General features: G+C 38.2%; 1 protein-coding gene across 1 annotated transcript in view; it reads left to right on the top strand.

The window, feature by feature from the left end:
- The window catches only part of LOC101169039 (voltage-dependent T-type calcium channel subunit alpha-1I), a 115,564-nt gene that overhangs the window by 23,565 nt on the left and 72,155 nt on the right, over positions 1-19,844 (top strand). Inside the window, exons 5-10 of the mRNA XM_023957619.1 lie at positions 4,712-5,060; positions 5,133-5,225; positions 8,793-9,117; positions 9,348-9,730; positions 18,647-18,798; positions 18,903-19,088. Of these exons, the coding sequence (XP_023813387.1) occupies positions 4,712-5,060; positions 5,133-5,225; positions 8,793-9,117; positions 9,348-9,730; positions 18,647-18,798; positions 18,903-19,088 (1,488 nt within the window). The remainder of the gene's footprint in view (positions 1-4,711; positions 5,061-5,132; positions 5,226-8,792; positions 9,118-9,347; positions 9,731-18,646; positions 18,799-18,902; positions 19,089-19,844) is intronic.

Raw genomic sequence — 19,844 nt, 5'->3', positions numbered from 1 at the left:
ACTCAAATGTTATAAACACACCTGCTAGCTGCAAAAATGTCCACATGTCAACATGTACACAATACAGATAGTGTTCACACATGCACACTTATGCCTTCAAACCAACTAGTGTGAAATATTTCATTCAATCAGTCACGTACTTTTTACATTTCAGAGTTTAAAAAACAATGAAACAAACCAAAAATGGAGATTGTTAGGGGTTGAGCTTGTCATGATGTCTAAACCTTGTCATAGATTTTTTATCAGCACAAGAAAACAAACAAGAAAGTAAATGGTAGATTTCCCCACTCCTGCCTTCTAACCTTACACAACGTTCATTATAACTCTTAGGATCCTTTGAGGAAAACATAAATCTAACAATAAAACTCCAGAGACAGTCATAAATTGGTTAAAAAATTGCCTATGGATCGATAGGACACTGATTTTTCCTAAATGTGTGTATATTTTATTCTAAAAGCCATGTCATACAGCCACTATGTACATTTTGCATAAAAAAGTGAGAAAATGTGTGGCCTTTACGTGAAATATTAACAGATGTGTCACAAATGAATCATGTTAAAACCACGGAAGAAGTATGAATAAACTACGCAAAGAACACATAAATAAACATAGGCCATGAACCTGCGCTGTTTAAATGCAATTCATTGATAATTAGTGTGTCAATTACATAATTTGAACGTGTTATGTGTGCCATGTATATGGTATAAAAGTTATTCAGCGGTGCTACATGCGTGAAAAATCTCTTTGACATACGTGGAACGGTTGTGGAAAGCCACAAGTTTGCGTGTGCATCTAAAAAAAATTATGCACGATCACATAAAATTTACATTATAATTATATTTAAACTATGTTAAATACCCATAAATTGCATAATTATCAACCCGCCAAAAATCTAGAGCAGCTCAAAACCGAATTCACCTAAAGACCCGTTGGCCGAAACCCTTGACAGACATTTGTGAGCATCAACGAATGACCAACGCAAGACACATGTATGAATTATGTATATCATGCATGTGTTATGAAACATCAAAATTTCACAAAATGTATGTAGTGGTTTGTCACATGGGCTTGTTTTACTTTAACTTTAACATGAAAATTTCAAAACACAATAGAGATCAGAGTATTACTACCTTAAATGACCATAATAATTGAGCTGACTCCATGCTGTATACAGGGGGTGTCATATTTCACTGTTCGCCATGTTTTTTCTCCTACTACTTTGTCTTTTTGTCTTGTTTATGCTCTCTGAAGCTAAAAGCTTGTTATAGCTTTGATTTAAACCCAAGAGAGACAAAAATTACAAGTAGATAAAATGAAGATTCCAATAAAATAAAATAAATTAGGTTTACTGTTTTGGTGACAGAACACTCAATTATCATTGATGTAAGTTAGTGTCCTGATGTGTTTTTACCTATTCTCCCAAATACTCTAAGATATTTTCAATTCACTCCAAATAAGTTCCTAGCAGTCAAATAACTGCCATGGTCATTCCATTGACTGTATAAAACAGCTGGACTGAGTGACCCCTCCCCCATGGCATTCCAAATAGGAATTACCCCCTACCTGCAAGAAGCCAATATCCCACTAGACTATAAAGAAATAAACAGCTATTACTGAGTCATTCTATTTGTTAGAATAATATCTGTTGCTCTGATACCTTTTTAAACATGTTTTTGCTTATCTTTTTTTTTTCATGAAAGAAGTTCTTTATTTAAAGTTATTCAAGGTAAATATTGGCCAATCAGATGCCTCAATAAAAGGATGCGTCTGGTATTGATCAATAAGTCTGTCAAGTAATGTAAAGATTGAATAAGACTTTGTTGTTGATCATTGTTCAAAATCTTATTAAACCTGACTGCATTGATGCTGCCCGCAGAATAAAAGTCTGTGTTCCAAATTGCATGAATTATGATTTATTTTATTATTATTATTTTATCTAGGCCAGTTTGAAATGCAACCTCAGTCTTTTCTAGCATGTAACATATTCCAGAAACACATAAAACACTCAAATGTTGTTTAAAAATATATATATTATTAGATCTTGAGCAATCTATCGCATAAATAATTTGTTTCAGACATTTTAAATGTCTGAAACAAATAGCAAAATCGTGAAATAAAAAAATAAAAAACAACCACCACAAAAAATAGCCTAGAAAAATTGTTTTTACCCCTGCCGATTAACCCCAAAACATTTTAACAGAAAGTATGAAACCTGCAAACTCTGCATTTGAAGCGGCGCTGCTTGTCTGCCCTCCTCATTCTTACCTTGATCCTCCCTCTCCGTGCTGCTCTCCATGGCAGGTGTTTGCTCAGTGTGATGCCAGCTTCTGCTGTGCCATGCTGGGCTGTGCCAAGTCACCCACAGATAAGCAACAACCTTTATTCGTGTACCAATACTCTGTCCGCTTGTATCTTTTTGAAGATCCAATCTTGCTACAATATCGTCCTATTCACACATATTTGGTGAGTTTTGCTCCAAAAATGTCATGTTAATATAAAAAGAGCATCTGTAAGATGAATATCGGGCAGTTTTTTGTTTTTATCTTTTATTTTCTAAATATGGCTAAATATGTTAGCGCTTTAAATGCTGCATAAATGAAAAAAGGAAGAATCCGCACAATAAAAACACTGGTGACCCTGAATGTGTGTTCAGTAATAGGGCTGCAGGGGTTTTGCATTTCTTTTGACCCACACCATCACTCACTAACGCACATTACTCTTGGTTGAGTTTTGGAATTTCAACTTTCTGAGACCTTATTTGTTGTGATTCTTACATTTGCGTCTTAATTTCTGCCGCTTTAATATTTAGGATTTATTTTTGCAGCTTTTCCTGTATTTTTTTTATGTAACTACTCCTTCCACTACTTTGTTTCTCAGATTTTGTGGAAAAAGTTACACATATATTTCACATATTCGTAAAAAGCGTCCTCAAAAGGCTGCCCCAGCGGCATCCATGTGCATGAAAGACATTCAAACATGAAGAATATGGAAATGCTCATTGCAGAGCTCTTCTTTGGATAACTTCTTGGCACTCATTAAAATCCTACATCTCTGAACGCCGTGCAGCTGAGAAGGTTGATGTCCTATGATTATCTCTGGCTGTCACACTTCTTGTTAAATGAGGTCCATGTGTTCAACAAGGCAGTGAGACCCGTCCCAGAGCTGTCTGACTTCCAGACGACAAAACCTGCATAAAATAAGGAGCAATTATTGATTCCTGAACTCTTGAAAGGAGCTCACACACAATCACATTTGTTCTCAAGGTTCAGTTATACCGCAAATCCTTTTTAATATAAATTTATAATTGTTAAAATAATAACTTGTTTGAAACTTTTTCGTTAAGATTTGTTATTATTAAAGTAACTAAAAATGAATTTCAATTCTTGAAAATAAATTACAAGCAAAATAATTTAGGAATATGTCAGGAGAAACAATTGATAATGCTTAAATAACGATCAATATACTTATTGACATAGTTTTGTGTTCTTGGTTTTAGAATTGTGCTGTTTGTGTTGTTTGCTTTTACGCTTTGTTTTCTTCCTTTTTGTCATGTTTTGTTTCTGTCACATCAGGTTCAGGTTTTTAAATATTCACAGCTGTTTTCATTGAAGTTATTTATCTTCAGTGTATTTAAGTGTCTGCTTTCCAGTTCATCCTTGTCAGATCAAGTGTTTTGGCATATTTTCTTTTTAATTGGATCATTTATTTGTTCCTGTTGAAGTTTATTTTCATAAAGCTTTAAGTTCCAGCAACTAGCCCAATCCCTTGCATTTGGGCTCCACCTCCACTGGTTTCTGACACGTCATATTGTATGGTGTATTAGAAAGTGTTTGCCCCCATTTTCTGTCCTTCTTCTGCCTTGTTTTCATATAAAATGTTGTATCCTTACTCTCCCCGTGCCTTGTCTGTGTATTGCTTCCTCCCAGTTGTGGCATTTTAGTTGTGCACACATGCTGCATCTTTTGGAAACGCTCTTCTCTTCTCTCTTTTTTTCTCTCCTGTGTTTAAAAAAAGATTTAAGGCAACCTCTTACCAGAAAAATGTTTTATTTTATTATAATTCTTTTTTTAATTATGGTAATTAATGTCTGTATAAGCAGCTTAATACAACATTACTAATGATTGCTGTAGTTTTAAAACTATTTTATTAAAGAATCTTATTGTAAAGCATTTTCTTATTTTTTAAATTCTATTATTAATTTATTGTATTATATACTTTTTATTATATTATTATTTTATATTGTTTAGAAGTGGGTTATTATTTTATACTAAACCACTTTTTACTTATCTTAAAATTTATTTTTATTATATTCTTATTGTCTTATTTTTTCATTTTATGTAATAAATATTTAACATTGATTTTTACACATACAGCTACTTTCAGATTTATGTGAAACTTCACAGAAGTGCTTTGTTAGGTTAAGAAACATTTTCAAAATATATTTGTATATATGTGTCCCAATACTCTCAAGTGCCACTCCTAACACTATGTTTAGGAAAAATGATATACTACCCATGGAATGTAAACAAACTTGTGTCTTTACTAGGATTATTTGCATTTCTGCAATTTAATGTATTCATTTTTAAATAGCCTTTAATAGTTCATTCATTTCCCTGTTTTGCTATACAGAAACATCAAAGCAAGAACATTATTTTACTTCTCTATATTAGTCTCTAAAATCAACTTTTCTTGACCTCGTCTTCCCCCGCAGCCCTTCAGGGATGACCCTGCCAACTCCGTACTATCAGCCAGAAGAGAATGATGAGCGCCCCTTCATCTGCTCCTTGGCCTCTGATAATGGTATCATGTCATGCTCTGACGTGCCAACGAGGCGCGAAGGAGGTCGAATATGCTGCCTGGATAAAGAGGACGCTCTGCACAGGCAGGCTCTGGGTTTGAGTCCCGAGCCCCTGAACAATGGCAGTGGTGCTGGTGAAGCGTTAGGTCTGTGCATCAATTGGAACCAGTATTACACCCGGTGCCACACTGGCAACACTAACCCGCACAAAGGAGCCATCAATTTTGACAACATTGTTTATGCCTGGATAGTCATTTTCCAGGTATGTGCCGTCTGTGCCAGAGCAGATAACAGTCGAAGATGAACTATTCTAACCATCAATCTTCCCTGACAGGTGATCACTCTGGAGGGCTGGGTGGAAATTATGTATTATGTGATGGACGCTCACTCTTTCTACAACTTCATCTACTTCATATTACTCATCATTGTAAGTATTGCTTTTATCAATACTGAATAAGAATCAAAGCAAACAGTGATTTAGTACTGCATCAATTGCCCTTTAATAATGAAAACCGCAAATAAAAAAGGGAGGCTAGGAAAAAGTGAGAATGATGAGTACATTTGTGAATTTAAAAGCTCATTTTTGTGTCTGATGCCACATAAAGGAATCCTGGTGGTTGAGGACATGTTCCCAACATCCTGCTCAGCTGCATTGTGGTCAGCAGGTTCCTTCTCTCTGTGGCCAACCGACTTCTCAAATACAGTGATTTAAAGTGGAGATTGCTTTGAGAAAGCTGATAGTGCCGTGAAAGACTGTCCAGAGTCAATATGTGAAGGGCAGGGAGTTGTATTACTCTGTTCGGTACAGAATTCAATCATTCTAGTTCTCTGTTTTTTCAACACCTGCACAGCAAAATAGTTTCTTTTGGGTTACAAATGATTAATACTAGTTCTAAGCCATCGAAATGACAGCCTCCTTCCTAAAAAACAGATGTTTTGGTAACATCTGATCCTTTTTAATTTTTCTTTTGGTACATTTTTGGTAAACATGATGTCAACAGAATGCTAGGCAGTGATTGGGAGGCAGAGTCGTCACTCTGAACATGATTTCTTTTTTTACTAGCTCATCTTCTCCTTTAAACAGCAGTAGGACTTCCCCAAATCTTTTTGCTTCATCAACCGCAGGCCTTTCTGGCTACGTTCTTTTATCTTGCATGTTACTACCGGTTGATGATGTCATCAGAAGTCGCCAGTCATCTATGTTAGCGTGTAGCTGCCAGCGCTCATTAAATACATGACATTGTTTTTATAACTTTAAAAAGTCATGGAAAAACAAAAACTCAATATTTACATTTAAATGTAAACGTAGTGAAAAAAAATGTGCGTTTCTTGTCCGTGCCACAGTGCAACACTGATCATCCATCCTACCAGCGGAGGTATAGCCAGCCTCCTTAAAAAAAAAAAAAAAAGAACACTTAAACTTCAAATGCCCCCACAATGGGAGCAATAGGTAGGAGCCTGAGGGGTAAGGAAGCTAGAGCTCTGCTCAGTACTGTAAAGGTAACAGGCTGAGAAGGAGGTACTTTGTTAAAATGTCCTTGTTTTCGGCCAAGATTCTATTTCAAATGTTTTCTTGCAGACAAAGACTTTTCCACAAAAGAATAACTCAGTCCTATGTGGCACAGATCCATACACCGTTTTAATTTTTTATTAGATAGTAACTATTTTGGTTTATTTGGGGATTTTTGTACATTTTTAGTAAAGGTGATGTCAGCAGACACTGAGTTGCCACCCTGAGCTTGCTAGGTCCTTTCCTAACAGCTCATTTTGCACATCCTTATCTTTAAACAGCTGTGTGACTTCCCAACATATTTCCAAGATTTTAGTTTTTAATCAAATTCAACCCTTTTAATTCTATTCTTTTATAACTGACAATTATATGACTGTGTCCTCTGAACGTCATGGCAGTTTTGCACCTTTGTGCTAAAGCAAAAACATTGAATTGTAATCCACCAAAACCAAACCAAGAGGAAATGTGAGTGGTCCTACATTTGTAAGATACAAAAGCCCCTTCGATGGCCATTCATCTTTGACAGCTAATAAGAATGAGCTAGCAAAAGTTTCCAGCGTGTTTAGAAAATATGAATAGACATAAATGCAACTTAGATGACACCAAAGCCTGTCTTTGCAATCAGGCTCACCATGTAAATATGTGTGTGTGTACGAATATGTCCCCACATGCGTGTGTGTTTGTTTGCATCCATGCATAATGCAGTGATCATCTGAATGTGTGACATTGGGCTGCCCTACCTAATTATGCGTAAAGCTGTCTACTGATCAGTATCACAGAATAGCTACTCGCACAGATGCAAGCCTGGAGGGAAATCAAAGCTTCACACACCTGCAGACCTGCTTTGACCCACAGGCCACAGATGGGCACCTCTCCTCCTTTCCCCACCTCCCATCCATGCTCCCTCTTTCTGGTTCTCTGCAAATATTTCTGACTTGCATTCACTCTCGCTTTCACTTTTCCCAGAATCTTTGATCAGATGATGAAAGTCTAAAGGTTGGACTATTGATCTAATCAGTCTTCTGTATGCCAAACACAGAGTGCTCCAATAAAAGCCACTTGAGGAGCCCCAGTGATTCCCATGACTGCAAACCAAACAATCAGTCTACATGTACCACTCACAATTAAGCTAATGATTTTGTTTCTACCCATCATATGCACATTCATAATTCAGTATGACTAACAATAAAAAGGAATTTCACATGTGAAAAAATAAATTTAGTAATCTGTATGCATCAGTTCCAGAATGACCAGAATTTTTTTTTCTCAGTACCAACACAGTATAGGTTTCTTTATTTTTGTATAAAGCCCTTAAATTTGTTAGCATCTTGTTTGAAATCACTCACATTAAGCTAGGGATATTGTGAAAAACTCAGTGGATGTCGTAAACAACGTGTTTGTTTCACAACTGGTAGTGTCAAGCTGTCATTGAAGCAAATTGTGGAAATACCTGCTATTGAAATAGTCAGTTTTTATTATTTGGTGCCATCTTTTTATTGTCTTAACTTTGGGGGTAATACATATCAAACAAATGGAAACTCTGTTTCATCTCATTCATATAATAAGTAAGGGAACTTTTATGTATTTGACTAAAAGTGAGGTCAAACAGGAAAGGCATTCATGTGAATAAGAATACTCCAACCTCATCATGAGGGTTGTATAATCTCTTAAACCATTGGCATTTAGGAAGTAACCCTTAAGTCAATGTTTAATGGTCCAAGTCTGGTTTTGTGCAGAAAAGCATTTAAAACCAACTAAACCCACCACTTTACCCAAACACAATGTTAAAGTGGGAATGTACCAAATTAAATCCAAGAAAAGGTAAAGATTTTTTGTGTAAAAGTAAGATCCTTCATTCAAGGTGCTAAGAATCTCTGATCCGTTCTCCATCCTGCTTATCCGAGGTTTCAAGCACTTTTAGAGTAATTCTAGAGTGAAATTGGAGTTCTTTCTAAGTGTCCAAGAATTCTGTGGTGGCTGTTCGATAATGCTGACGCTTACTGCTGAGCTTATCTTGGAGACGTTACAATGTTCAGAAGACCCTTTTTTCCACAGAACTAGTCAGTCAAGTCAGCGAATAAAAAAAGAAAGCTCTGAACTGTATTTTCCGCATGTGTTGGCTCAGTCTGTCTGTGACAGTCAGCCTTACTTTGGGAAGAGGCCAGCCCTTTAAGACCTTTAGCATGTGTGCAACATTTGTACAGGCGGGTTGGCTCACAATACTGGAGTCAGCTAGTATGCGAGCTTGATGTAGGAACGAGTGTTGCAAGTCTGTTGTCCCTATTTCTATTTTTTTAATGCAGAACGTTCTGTTATAAAAGCAAGGTGTATTGACTATTTATGTATGTAGAATTTACCCTTCTGTCATATTGCTTGGGTATGGAATTCAATTTTAGTTCATATTGTCGAATCTACAGCCCTTAGCCCCCCAAAAAGCGTTGCGTTCATAAAATGACAACCCTTTTCCCCCCTTTTTTCATCCAGATTGGCTCATTTTTCATGATCAACCTGTGCCTGGTGGTTATCGCTACCCAGTTCTCTGAGACCAAACAGCGGGAACACCAGCTAATGCAGGAACAAAGGGCGCAGTGCCTCTCCTCCTCCACCCTGGCTAGCATGGCAGAGCCAGGAGATTGCTACGAGGAGCTCTTTCAACTGGTTTGCCATGTTCTCCGCAAAGCTAAGAGGAGATCAGCAGCTCTCTACTACACACTGAGGGGCAAGACCCCTCCAGCTGGCGGAGGCAGGGGGAACAGGCGGATTGGGGGGAAGGTGAATGGAGATCAACATCACTTGAAGCACCCAAGATGTGAGTAGGAGGCCCTTTTGAGGAAAAAAACAAGCATCTGAATAGTTAATTTTTATGCAACGTTTGGCAGCTCTCTTACACACACATGTTGCCTTTGTGTGTGTGAGCTTTAAAGAATTCAAAATATTGTTTTTTCCAAGATAATGTACAAAACCTCTATCAGACATGTATCATGTTCAAATATTGAGACCATGTATGGTAAACATGTTGCTATTATTGTGTCCCTGTAGCACCTAAATGTCAGCACCACAGCAAGCTGGACCACCGCTCACAGGCCAACTCCATCAGTCTGTCTGTCCCACAGAACCCCGAGGACTGCCCCGTGTGCGCATTGTCGCTGAAGGAAGGCAAGCGGGATGTGGGGGACTCGGCTAATGACGAAGAAAATGAAGACGATGCCGTTAACGAAACTGACAAAGGGGAAAACCACCTGGAGGAGACGGGAGACAGAGAAAAGAAGCCGAGGAGGACATGCTTTGGTTGCTGCAGAGATCTCTGGGCCAGCGTGAGGAAAAAACTTTGGGGCATTGTGGAGAGCAAGTACTTCAACAGGGGGATAATGATCGCTATTCTCATAAACACTATCAGCATGGGCATCGAGCATCATAACCAGGTACAGTGTTGATTGTTTTTGATTGGCTTTTGTTCTTTTGTTACTTTCTCAGTGGTTTGGACATCTGCTTAGTGCTTTCTAGGTGTTTTTCAGTGGAGATGTTGTGATTTTTTACAAATTTAGCAGTTTAAACCGAACAAATTTATATCTCTACTGTCTTCTCCACCATGTTTCCTTGTATGAGCTTGAGAAGGTGGAGATCTATCCTCTATCTAGTTCTATAAAGCAGCAGCAGATGGTTTTGTTCAACTTTTTCATAATATTTGTGGGATTTAATTGTTGTGACAGGCATTTTTAGTTGCAGACAGTCACACTCCAAGCCTCCACAAAAAGGCTGAACACCTTTTAAATCATAAACTGCTTTTGAAGATAAAGGATTCTCTTTGCCGTCTGTTTATGCCGCTTTTGTGTTGTGTAGTTCTGTTGATGCAGGACAGGAGACATTTGAGCAAACATTAGTCACATGAGACATCCTCTGTCATGTTAGCTCATATAGGAAGAACAAATCTTCTGACAAACCTTGTTTTAATAAATAATCAAAATGAACATGAAGCAGTAAAAGCTGTTAGAAACACAACTGCTGGGAGATAAAAGGGGAGCTTTTCCTTTTAGTGATGCCTTTAGAAAAGTTTTAGCTGAGTAAGCATTAAGTATGGTTTTGACTAGGGATGTCACATTCAGAATTTTTTGTCTAAGATCCAATTCCGAGTCATTAGATTTTGATACAAATATACATGAAAAAAGTGAGAAAAGTTGCTGTCTTTTCGTGAAATCTTAACAGATGTATCACAAATAAACCATGTTAAAACAACAGAAGAAGTACAAATAAATCACCAAAAAACACCTAAATCGATGTAGAACATGAGATGTGCATGACTAGTTCACTGTTTATATGTAATTAGTGATTTGTGCATCGATTGCATAATTTACATACTCATAAACTGCAGAAGTCTCAACTGAAAAATTTCTTACAGCTCAAAACCGAATTCCCAAAAGACCCGTCGGACGAAACACTTTAAGGACATCTGTGCACATCGACGAATGACAAACACGTGAATATATCACACATGTATCATGAAAGATCGACATTTTATACATGGAAAATATGCTAAATGTGTGACATATCCGTGAGAAAAAAAATAGTTTCATTCTGTGATTTTAGTGTACACTAAAAATTAAAATTTCCCTGGAGAGGTAGAACCCATATGTATGGTTGATTTTAGAAATTAAAACGCAGTTATGCAGGAAAATTGACAATCAGTTTCTCACTTTTTATGATGGATTTCAGGGTGTTTTTATGAGAGACATCTTCATCACTTCTTTTTTGCACTTATTGCTTTAAACCAACATTGCTGGTGATTGTTTTGGAATATTGCCTTCAATTATTTAGACTGGCATATAGTACTATGGTGTCAACAGAGTGTGTTGGCGTAATCGTTTTTCTCACTCCCCTCTCACTCCCGACAAATCAATAGAAAGAAATATTATAATGACAGATGGCATTCAGACAGAGGAGAGTGGGAGAGGAGCATCGGGGCCGTGCAGTTTTTTAGCAGAGGTATAAACATTTAGCCTGGCGACAGACAACACCGAGCTGGCTTTTAACATTGGCCAGGCTCCTCAGAAGCTGACGAAGCGGGTTCCTGATAGAGGGGGGGGGGCTGCCATAGAAATTAATTTTCTTTATTCAGCACAAAAAATATCTTCCAAAGAGGCAATGAGGGTAAACATAACAAAATCAGGTCGCTTTAAAGTCCCACTTCATCTTCTTTTGATGTGTTTTCAAAGTGTAATCAGTGGGGTTTTTTTTGTCATGATTATGCCACTTTTAGCCTGGGAGCCGGTTTAGCTCGTGCTGGTTTGCGGCGCCTTCCATCCGTGGAACCAGGGTTCGACTCCGGGCTGCTCCCTGTTCGCTTCTCTACCTCTGTGCCGGTCCCAAGCCCGGTTGCTTTGAGAGGGTTGCGTCAGGAAGGGCATCCGGCGTAAAACATTGCCAAGTTTACCATGCGACTCGTTCGCTGTGGCGACCCCTGATGGGAAAAGCCGAAAGGGAAAACAAACAAACATGCCGCTTTTAGCCTAAATTTAAAAAAATCTGTCGTTTTCCTCTGAGTTGTGATTGTTGGTGCAGAGTGAGCCCACCACCACTCCCCCTTTGGATGCATGCTCTGTCCCTAGCTTACAGCCCCTCACAACCACAAGCTAACAATACTGGTGAAACAAAAACAGCGAACAGTATTGAACAGTTTTCAGACAGACGCCAGCTCGGACGAGTAAAAACAATCACGGATTGTTTGACTGCAAGTGGATGCATCAGAATAAAGCAGAGCATGGTGCTTGTGTCCTTTTGTTGAAGCTTTGAAAATACACATACAAGCTTTTTCAAATGGCATTTTTTTGTTTTTTTATGCTACTGATTCACAATGCTTTGAATTAAAATTAGGTCTGCAAGATATGAGGAAAACTCGCAATTTGAAATATTAGTGATCAATATTGCGATGATGATATAACTTGGGATATATGAACAAATAGCAAAACAACCAAAAACATAATTTCCATTTCACTGTAACAGTTTAATTGAAAAAAAAGGCTCAACATAACCTAAATTACACTCCAAGTGGCACTTGTCTACATAGGAGGGGAGCATCTATTCAATTCAAATCAATTTTACTTATATAGTCCAATACTACAACTATAGGCGTCTGAATTAGCTTCCTCCAGTAAATTTATAATAAACATGAAATCACAAAGAACATGAAGTCATAGAATTCAATTGGGGCATCATAATAGGGCTCCATCTGATTGGTCAATGATGTAAAGGACCATCCAATCGCTCAAATACATAAAGGGATTTATTGATTCATTAAAAATTCAAGCTGGCATAAGATTTTTTTAACACATGTAAGGTTGCCATTTATTGCAATTTTTGCCGACTTTTGCAATATGCATATTGCACAGCGTGATGATAAATTTGCGATTTATTGTGCAGACCTAATTAAGAAGTACTCATAAATGCAATGTAAAGCTTAACTTTCTTTATTTATGTCAACATGTCAAAAGAACATGTTAAAAACAACAAAAAACATCATTTTCATTGGAGTGTGTCTTTAATTTAATTTTTCTCTTATATCATGCGTCTTATTTTTCCTTTGTCACTGCAGTTCTGCCTCTTTCTCCTTATTTTAAATCTGCTTTGCACGTTTTCTCCACTTGATCTTTTGTTCCTTATCTCCTTCCTTCCCACCACATCCCAGTGTCTCGTCTTCTCTTTGACTCTTCTCCATCTCCTGAGTTTTACCCTCTGTATCCCCACTTCCACCCCCCCACCCCCACCCCCCTTTCTCCCTGGATTCACTGGCTCCGTCTTTGACAGCACACAAAGCAGTTGCTTTCTCTCATCTCTGTCTCTAAAAATAAACGAGGGGTTCTTGGGGAGGATAGAAGCGGGATGTGAGGAAGACTGCAGTTACGCAGCAGTTTTAACTCAATTCCCTGTGATTGTAGCAAGTGTGTGTGTGTGTATGTGTGCATTTCAAAGTGGGCGTGTGCACAAAAACACCCACAGGCGTTTGCATGCACACACGCACAGCTATTCTTTCTTTGTGTGCCTTCTCAGCTTCTCTTCCAGCAGAGTTTCTGCAGACTGACAGAAGAATAAAACATAAAAATAAGAAACACTAATGAAAGGGTGCAGTTGTGCCCTGCATGGGGTAGGCCTTTAACCCTCCGGTCGTGTTCGCATTCAGCCCCCTACTTTAGTGTTCCCGGTCAAAATTGACCGGTCTGTTTTAACTGGTCTTAAATTAGCACACAAAAAAAATTTCACCACCAATTTTTTTATTCAACATTCTTTAGTTGAGAACAACATTTAAAAGTAGTGTCTAACGACAATTTGTAGATGTAAACATTAAATAACATCAGTGAAAATACAATTGGGCACTGAAAATGAACTACAAAATGAACATATAATACAAAAAATAAATGGAAAACCAAACACCAAACTCAACAGGGTGTGTGTGGGTATGTGTGTGTGTGTGTTTGTGTGTGTATTCATGCACATGAGTGGCATGTGACACTCAGGTCAGAGTGGGCCTTGCAAACATAAGGATTACATTTGCAGCATGTCAGGCTCGTTTTGATGTCTCTAGGGGCACAGAGGCCACAACGCTTCCTTTTCTGGCAACACTCCAGCTAAAATCAACAGACCTATGTAGGCTTGGAGGTCTACCAGGTCGATTTCTCTCCAGGTGTCCCCAAACACACGCTTCCCCTCCAGATTTGTCATCTCAAGTATAATTCCCTCAATGGACTCTGGTAAATAGAGTTGGAAGCTGGACTTGATGTCATCCACACGAGATGCTGCATAACGCGTTGGTCCTGGTGTCATCTTTATGATGTTTTCCACTCTCGCTCTACCTCCTCGGTCCTGGGGGGATGATGACCAGAGCAAGTGTCCACTTTTGGACTGAAATGTTTCCTCAGGTGCCTGTTCTTCAGGTGCCTTTCCCTCTCCATCTGTTGACTGGTCAGTCTCCTCAGAGTCTGGTTCAAAATCTGTGATGTCTTCCAATTCCGAGACATCCTCCTCTATCTCTGGTTCAATTTCAGTGCCCTCTTCATCATGCCCAAGAACCTGGACCAGAACCTCTTCCACAGAAAAACGCTTCAGTCGTCTACTCATTGTGCTCAGAGTAAAAGGAATGCAAGGCAAACATCGAGCTATATATAGTATGGGGTTGTGTAAAAATGATACATTGATTAGTCTGGAAGGTGTGGTTCACGTGTGATAGGTACAGAAGCGTGGGAAAGAAATGGGTTCACATAAAAGACACCTGTCTAGTCTGTGTAAACATATGATACATTGTATCATTAGGAAGTTGGTTCACGTGAGAGGATCGGCACATAAGCAGAAAGACATGTGTACCCACAAAAGAAATTGTGTGTGTGTGTGTGTGTGTGGGGGTGGGTGGGTGTGTGTGGGTGTGTGAGAGTGTGTGTGTGTGTGTGTGTGTGTGAGAGAGAGTGTGTGTGTGAGCTGGGGCAGTGTGTATGGGGATGTTTTCTGTATGTTGAATGAATTTACTCTGGATACCCATTCATTTCCTATGACGGTCACTTTTGACCGGGAACACCACAGGTGTAACAAGGTTGATTAAAACACTCAAAATTGAATGAAATAGGTGATCATCACTTTTATATGTTCAAGTACACAATGTGAAGGATATCATAAGGTCTTGAGGTAATCAGATGTAAAACATAATATTTATGAGTATTATAAGTTGTAAAACGGTCAGATTTGACCCGAACACGACAGGAGGGTTAACTCTTGGGAGTGTGATCTAAAACACCAAACGTTGAGGTCCAAAACATGAAGAATCGCAACGATCAGGCAGCTGTCGGCTTCATTTTTCTATTTTTCTATTCACAGACTGGTTTTGTGTGTTCCCATTCCAGAAGAAGCTTCTCTTTAAGTTTGGCCACAGATAACTATTATTAATAAATTCAGTTTGACAACAAGCTTCCTGTACACAGTCGTAAGAGACCCTCAAAGCCTCATCTTTATATTAAAGCAGCAGTTATGCTACATATTTAAAGAACAGGATGAGGAAACGTCTGTTCCCGAGCAGATCATGAAAAATTCAGAGATCGGGCAGCACGGGAACAACTTAAAACACAACAGGAAAGAACACGGAGCAAGGAGAAACATGCGGTTGGAGAAGGAAAGGTAGGTGAGAAGGATCAGACACCAGAGAATGAAGGGTGGAGAGATGATGGTGCTGTGTCTGAGTTCATCCATGGTGTCAAAGCTCAGTTCACAGCATTACATTTCATTTTCTGTGTTGATCCTTTGACCTATAGAGCAGGGGTCTGCAACCTTCAAAACTTAATGAGCCAATTGGGTCGATGTCTCACTGACCACAACCCAACCTTTAGAAAAATTAAGATTCTGATTTATTTGTATTTATATTAATGTTGCCAGTATACTATATATATTAAGTATTGGTTGTTTGTACTGAACCCCCAAAGGGACATTAAAGAAAAAAAATTGAAGTTAAAAAAAAGAATACTAACAGGTGTGCCCCCGTTACTAACTAGTAAGCAGAACATATTAAGTGGTGGGCGCCAGTAAGTAACTGGTTAGTATCTTGCAATTTCTGGTCATTTGCACACAGAAGCATTTTCACAAGTTACCTGAAAATGACATTACGTGAGCTAATTGAGTTTTACTTTGCTTTCGGACTTGCTTACAAAGAAGTTGCCGCTTTGCTTGGTCACCGTAACAATAAAACTTTCTCTGAACGTCATCTTAAATGAGTTTTATGTGGTTTGTTGCGGTGCAGGGGTTACACCAGTTTATATCAGGTTACCACTTTTATTTAGGAAGAAATAAGATCACCCATAACTTAATGGATATTAGTGGATGCATGTAAAGTGTATTCAAAATGGGCTGCACATAAGGAAAGAACATGTCCGTCTCATTCTACAAGAACCTGACCTACAGGGTGTTGAACTCCGAAGAGCCAGATGTCTGCATCGCCACTTTGTAAAGGGGCCGAATTATATCCATTTGGATTCTTATGACCATCTGAAGCCATTTTGTATTTGTATTAATGGCTGCATCGACGGATATTCACAGAAAATAATATGAACGCATTTACGACTAGCAGTGACCCAAAAATCATCGGAGGCTATTAGTTAGTATATTGTACTCACCCGTTAGTTTTTTTGTTTGTTTTTTTTGTTTTTTTCCTTCCATTTCTTTAATGTCCCTTTAAGGGCCCTGTAGTTTTACATAAAAAAAGCATAAATACACAGAAAAAATAGTTTTTTTTCCCTTCAAAATATGAAATACTTTCGATAAAGGTATACATGACTTCCTTTCAAAATAAAAGACACCCTGTGTAATATAGAAGTATTTTACCTTTTGTAGTGCATCTCAGCCAGAGGTTTGTACATCTAACAAACTAAAATTAAACCAGAGCTAATAAAGTGACCCTTACTGTATTTTTTTAATCATAAGTCACACTTAAATCCTTGAATTTGGTGGGGGGAGGGGAAGAATCTGCTTTAAAATCATTTGTGCCTTAATTCTGTTTGTGGTTACTGACCTCCATTTGAAATTCTGCAGTACACAGCGCACAAAAATATGTTGAAAGGTTTTGGCTCGACTTGTGATACTGTCATTCCACTGTTTCAAAAGGAGTTGAATAAAGTTTGAATCACTTTATTTTATTGTTTGCTTATTTTTTTCCTTCACAGCTACTTTTTCAAATTAAAAACTTTTCTTTTTCGTTTTCTATAACTAGAGGTCCACAATAGAGGGGCCCCACTCAGCTCCGGAGTTGCAGGTTGCAGACCTGCCCTGAATTGGAGCGATGCGTCTAACTACATAAGAAAACTTCATTTTAAATCTTTTTTTAGTTCGTTATTTTCCGTTTTATAACAGTTAAAGTTCTGTATATTTAATGTTAATAACAAAAAGCCTCTTATCAAAATCAAAATGCCTCCTTTGTTGTTAGCCTTTCTCAAAACATGTTTTCAGTGGTAAACTTACCAAAATAGGATCATCAGACAGAGATAGCTTAATGATTTTATTTCCAACAATCCTATAGTCATAATCTTCACCTTTAATTCTTGTTTTGCCCTCGTCTCCTCTCCTTAACTTTTCTGTCACCATCCACTGTCGTTCCTCATCCCTCCATCCTCTCCTGCTCCGCTCTGCCTGATCGACTGCAGAATATTGACTGGAAAGAGATGGGACTGCCTGATAATGAGACTCAGCAAGAGAGAAGAAAAAAAAAAGGGACAGAGAACAAGGGGAACTGGGATAGATTTGGAGCAAAAGCGGATTAAAGGAGGGAGGGATAAGAATGTGTTTTTCCCTGTCATGGTTTGCTAACTTTGGCAAGGCGAGTTGGCCTTTTTCTCCGCTGGCTTTGAAACAGAAACTCACAGGGGGTATCAGTGAAAGCATCTGATCCATATCGAGCATGCCACACTCAGTCACACACAAAGCAAACTTGAATAAAGTGTGTGCACAGAAATACAAATGGATAACAAAATCCACAATTGACTGTGTGTTTGCTTCTTATAGAGCAGTTCATACATGTTTGCTCGCTGTTGCCAACTCCAGATAACAGGTTCTTTCTCTGAGCGTGTTTGCAGATAATCTACACTAATTTCCTGCCTATTTTTGCTTATGCCCGATTTCCTTTTTACAGTTTCTCATACATCGCCGTGTTAAAAAACACAATTTCTTCTCCCTATTTCTCGCTCCCTGCTCCTCCCTTTCGGCTGTTTGCTATCTGAATGTTTATTTGATTTGCCTTGTAGACGCGAACCCACTTTTCAAGAGATCGACACTTTGAGCGGCTGCCTTTTTAGCTCGCACGGATGTGACGCCGTCACAAATGTTTTGTTGTTGTTTGTTTATCACTGCATCTCCTGTGTCTTTTGATACAAGCAGATGAAATTGCAAGTCCCTGACTGGAGATTGTTTATGTCCCACTCAGCTGGGTTTTCTATTTAACCCCATGTCTGATACTTTTTGATCAACTTTCATGTGATAACTTTTTTTTATATATTTTTTTTTTTAACTTGTCCTGTCCAACACCTAAGCAACCAGATGAGAGCTGAAATCCTTTTGTGCTGGACATATTTTACTTTTACAACAGGGGTTATGAATCTTATGAAACACCAGATGTATATTTAAATAAACCCCTTTTGTAATTTCAGCTAAACTTTATTCATGTTAACTATATTTGTAAATATTTTTTGTTGGACCGGACGGAAAAGAAAAGGAGGAAAGAAGAGAGAAGGATGACAGATAAGGGGGGGAGGGTGATTATAGTACCTGTGGTAAACGTTCTTATTTTTTTTTGTTTCTGGTGCTTTTTTGACTGAACCCCCAAGCCAGAGGAGCTGACAAACGTCCTGGAGATCTGCAACATCGTCTTCACCAGCATGTTCACCCTGGAGATGGTCCTCAAGCTCACCGCCTTCGGTTTCTTTGAGTACTTGAGGAATCCCTACAACATATTTGACGGCATCATTGTGATCATCAGGTCTGCATAGTAACAGCGGAAACATAAAGTCGTGTTTTTTGCTGTAATTTTCATAATTTTTCCCGCTTTCTCCATTATTCTTCGGACACTGAAACAAACGTCAGCGTGTGTGAGATCATCGGGCAGGCAGACGGAGGCCTGTCGGTGCTGAGGACCTTCAGACTGCTGAGGGTCATCAAGCTAGTGCGGTTCATGCCGGCGCTCAGGCGACAGCTTGTCGTGCTGATGAAGACCATGGACAATGTGGCCACATTCTGTATGCTGCTCATGCTCTTCATCTTCATCTTTAGGTAAATTTACCATCTCTTCTGTACTGCTTGAGAAACTCAGTTACTGTTACTGCCGTTATGATATTATTATAGCACTACTGACTTTCAGTTATTAATAGTGCAGCCTAATTTTCTCCTTTTTATGTTCCAAAATTGTCCAAGCTGAGATTTCTTTCCCACTACCTAGTGCCTTAAAGTACATTCAGTCTCTGTGGTCTATAACTGTGGATTATCTGCTAAATTAGACACCATTGTGGGCCGCATACCAGTGACAAAACCAACTGTAATTATTGTTATTATTGGGAGCACACTAATAGGTTTATAGTTGTCAGTAACCCTCATTATTTCACACTGTCAGCTGTGAAATCAAATAATCGAATAGACTCGAGTTGGTTCTTTTTTTATAAATATTGTCATGTGCTTGTGACGACAGATATTGAATCATGCAAAGCAACAACTACTTTTTAAGAAAGTTTTAAAAGTTTTGTCTGGTATGTAGAAATTTGTGTTTATTTATGATGTGTTCTATAAAAACATTAAAAAAAAAATCCTAAGTAGTCTAATTTAGCTTAATTTATGGAAGTGTGCTTGAGTCTTTTATACACAACGCAAATATATATATATATATATATATATATATATATATATATATATATATATATATATATTTTAATTACCATACAGAAATCTCATTAACTAATATAACATTTTAATTGATATATTAATTTTTATTATTTGTGCATAAAATTAGGAGCTTCTTTCTATAGAGAACAGATT

Source organism: Oryzias latipes, chromosome 8 (assembly GCF_002234675.1).
Source record: "Oryzias latipes chromosome 8, ASM223467v1".
Classification (NCBI taxonomy): domain Eukaryota; kingdom Metazoa; phylum Chordata; class Actinopteri; order Beloniformes; family Adrianichthyidae; genus Oryzias; species Oryzias latipes.
Note: the sequence above shows the minus strand (reverse complement) of the source record. Positions and strands in the feature narration are given on the sequence as shown.